This window comes from Mus pahari, chromosome 23 (assembly GCF_900095145.1).
Source record: "Mus pahari chromosome 23, PAHARI_EIJ_v1.1, whole genome shotgun sequence".
Taxonomy (NCBI): Eukaryota; Metazoa; Chordata; class Mammalia; order Rodentia; family Muridae; genus Mus; species Mus pahari.
Genome location: NC_034612.1, coordinates 40,568,190 through 40,571,337, shown reverse-complemented (window position 1 = coordinate 40,571,337; position 3,148 = coordinate 40,568,190). Strand labels below are relative to the sequence as shown.

The 3,148-nt window shown below is 42.2% G+C and overlaps 1 protein-coding gene across 10 annotated transcripts in view; it reads right to left on the bottom strand.

Annotated features, from left to right (window-relative positions):
• The window catches only part of Fry (FRY microtubule binding protein), a 398,256-nt gene that overhangs the window by 85,465 nt on the left and 309,643 nt on the right, over positions 1–3,148 (bottom strand). For all 10 annotated transcript variants that reach the window (XM_029533782.1, XM_029533775.1, XM_029533774.1 and 7 more), the window contains exons 33-34: positions 2,049–2,195; positions 358–526 (exon numbers count right to left, since the gene is read on the bottom strand). In XM_029533782.1, the coding sequence (XP_029389642.1) occupies positions 358–526; positions 2,049–2,195 (316 nt within the window). The remainder of the gene's footprint in view (positions 1–357; positions 527–2,048; positions 2,196–3,148) is intronic.

Here is a 3,148-nt window from a genome sequence, read left to right as displayed (position 1 = left end):
AGAGCAGTCGGGTGCTCTTACCCACTGAGCCATCTCACCAGCCCCTAAGATTTATTTATGTATTATATGTAAGCACACTGTAGCTGTCTTCAGACACACCAGAAGAGAGCATCAGATCTCATTACGGATGATTGTGAGCCACCATGTGGTAGTGGGATTTGAACTCAGGACCTTTAGAAGAGCAGACAGTGCTCTTAAATGCTGAACCATCTCTCCAGTCCCTCAGAGAGCTATTCTTAAGCAATCTCTTAAATGAACGCATTCCCAGGAAAACAAATAGTAAGAGCCACTCAAACCTGTTCAGTGCGCATCAGTGCGGGGCATGACAGGGCGTGTTCCCAGGTGGCCTGTCCTTACCTGAAGCAGCTGCTGAGGCCTTGCTGCTGGCTGTGAATCGATAGAAGGGTGGGTTGTCACAGTGCTGGACGATGGGGTTCACTGGCTCTGTCTGCTGCAGCTCAAAGAGAAGCTCTTCCATAGTCTGGATGGTGTTATTCCGACACAGGTATATTGCCACCTTTTTAATCTTGGAAAAAGAGAATAAAGAGGGGATATATTCTCCATCAGAGTGTTGGGCTGGAACTCCCTCATCATGGGGCACATTGTTGTCTGATACTGCCCAACCAACAACTGACCTCTGCCATCCTTTGATGACCTAAGTGTTGAGGTTAAAGCCACACTATACAGGTACCGTCTTGAGTGACTTAATTTAAAAAACAAAACAAAACAAAACATTACTTTCAGGGTGAACTGAGTCAATTTAAGCCAAAAACATTGTAAGATTTTACTGGTGTCCAGTAGCACAAGGAATTTATATGACAAAAATGATTTATTGTATCCGCTCTGGGGAAATAACTGCTATTTTTTTTTAAAAGGGAAAACAGTCTCCTCCCCCCCCCCCCCGCATGGTGGATGGAATGAAAATGGCCCCTGTTGGCTCATAGGTCTGAAATCTTGGTCCCTAGTTGGTGGAACTATTTGAGAAGGATCAGGGGGTGTGACCTTGTTGGGGGAAGGATGCCACTATGGGTAGGTTTTGAAGTTTTAAAAGCCTAGGCCCATGTCTCTCCCTTTCTTCTTGCTACTGTCCATACGATAGGATGTAAAGCTCTCAGCTACTGCTCCAGCACTGAGCCTGTTTGCTTCCTGCCACAATGGTCATGGACTCATCCCCTAAACCGTGAGCAAGCCCCAATTAAATGTTTTATATGGGTCGCCTTGGTCACGGTGTCTCTTCACAGCATAGTATAGTAACCAAGACATCTCTTCTTGTCCTTGTCCTTAGAAACAAATACGTTTTAGCCCTCTGTAAAGTGCTAGGTTTTAAAAATGATAATATCAATGTGTCACATAATGACACAGGTCCCAATGTCTAAGCTGCAGCGTGACTGAAGCAGCTCAGAACAACAGGAGGTCATAAAGTCACAAACCACACAGAGAGGCCAAGTGAGTCTGTTAGGAATGGCTGTTATTCTGTTCATCCATCATCCTCAAGTAAAAACAGAATATACCCTACCAATAGCTCTGCTTTGCTTTCTCTCTTAACACATTGTGGGGTTGGAGAGATGGCTCTTTGTTTACGAGCACTGGCTGCTCTTGCAAAAGATCAGAGTTCAATTCCAGGGTGTTCCACATGACAGCTCAGTATTATAGCGCCTGTACCAGGGGATCTGTCGCCCTCTTCTGGCCTCTATGAGTACTGCATGCATATGCTGCATATACACACATGCAGGCAAACAGTCATCTACATAAAATCCCAGGTTTCAATCACGTCATATGCAAACCACAAGCATTTTTTGTTAGTCCTGACTTTTACATTTGACCTCTTTCCTACTGGTGCTGTTTATAAAGGGAGCTTTGGTAACTGTCAGGAAAATGACCCTCAATTCATAGGTGCCTGTGTCCTGTAGCTCAATCCAAGGGGCTGACAGGCGCCCCAGACATGGAGCCTGTGCTGGGCGGGGCAGAAGGAGCTTTTATGTAGCATGTGGACGAGCTCCCACAAGAATGAGTGTGCATTCCTGGAAGCCAACCTGTGTGGCACTTACGTAGGGCAGGAGTATGGTGTCGCTGCTGACCCCACACAGGCTGATGAGGAACTGCAGCGTGACCCTCAGGTTGTTACTCCACTTCTCATTGTTGGCCAGAGCATTCCAAGCGTTCTCCATTTCCGCTCCTGGGACTTCATCTCCATACTAACTCAGACAAGATTAAAAGCAGTGTGTGCATAAGTTGTGAAGGGTTATAATTGTTCAAAATTATTAGCAGGGTGGAAATGACTATTTGATAAAAACAACATTTTGGGGTGGATGGCAACTTACAATACATAGATCAGCTAGATAAGTTCTCATACAAACATTTTTTAAAAATGTAGGCCATGGTTTCCTCCAAAATATGTGATACCTATGTGGTATGTATATTTGTATGTGTGTATGCGTATGTATGTATGTATCGGTCTATCTATGTATCTTCCTATGTATCTATATATCTATGCAGCAATATACATATGTATGTATGTACGTGTGTGTATGTATGTATGTATCTATCTATTAACTATGTAACTATGTATGAATGTATGTATGTATGTATGTATGTATGTATGTATCTATCTATCTATCTATCTAAAATTTACATCATAATCTTCCCATTCTTTAATTACAGTGTGGGGCATTTGAACCCTGGGCTTCCTACATTCAACATAAAAATTCTACCCTGAGATAGTTACTTTTTAAGTGCACCAAACAATTCTTTTTATTTTCTTATTTTTTATAGCAAATGAGGAAGGCCAGGTTTACCTGCCCCTTTGAACCCAGTCTTACTGTTTATACAACTATCAGGGTTAGGGTTGTAACTCACAAAATAACTAGATCATATGGAAAACTAGAAATCAGGAATAGAGTTCAGATCCTCTGCAAGAGCAACTAAAACAGGAATATATTACCATGAATACAATATTATATTTCTTTATCAAATACTGAGGGGAAAAAAAGGAAATTTACCCTGGCAGCATCATGAACATTGTTTCTATTTTTTTTTTTTTTTTTTTGAAGCAGGGTCTCATGAGGCCCAGGCTGGATCCAAGATCACTATGTAGCTGAGGGTGGTCTTGAACTCTAGTCTCTCTCTATAGCATTGTACATATTTTTTT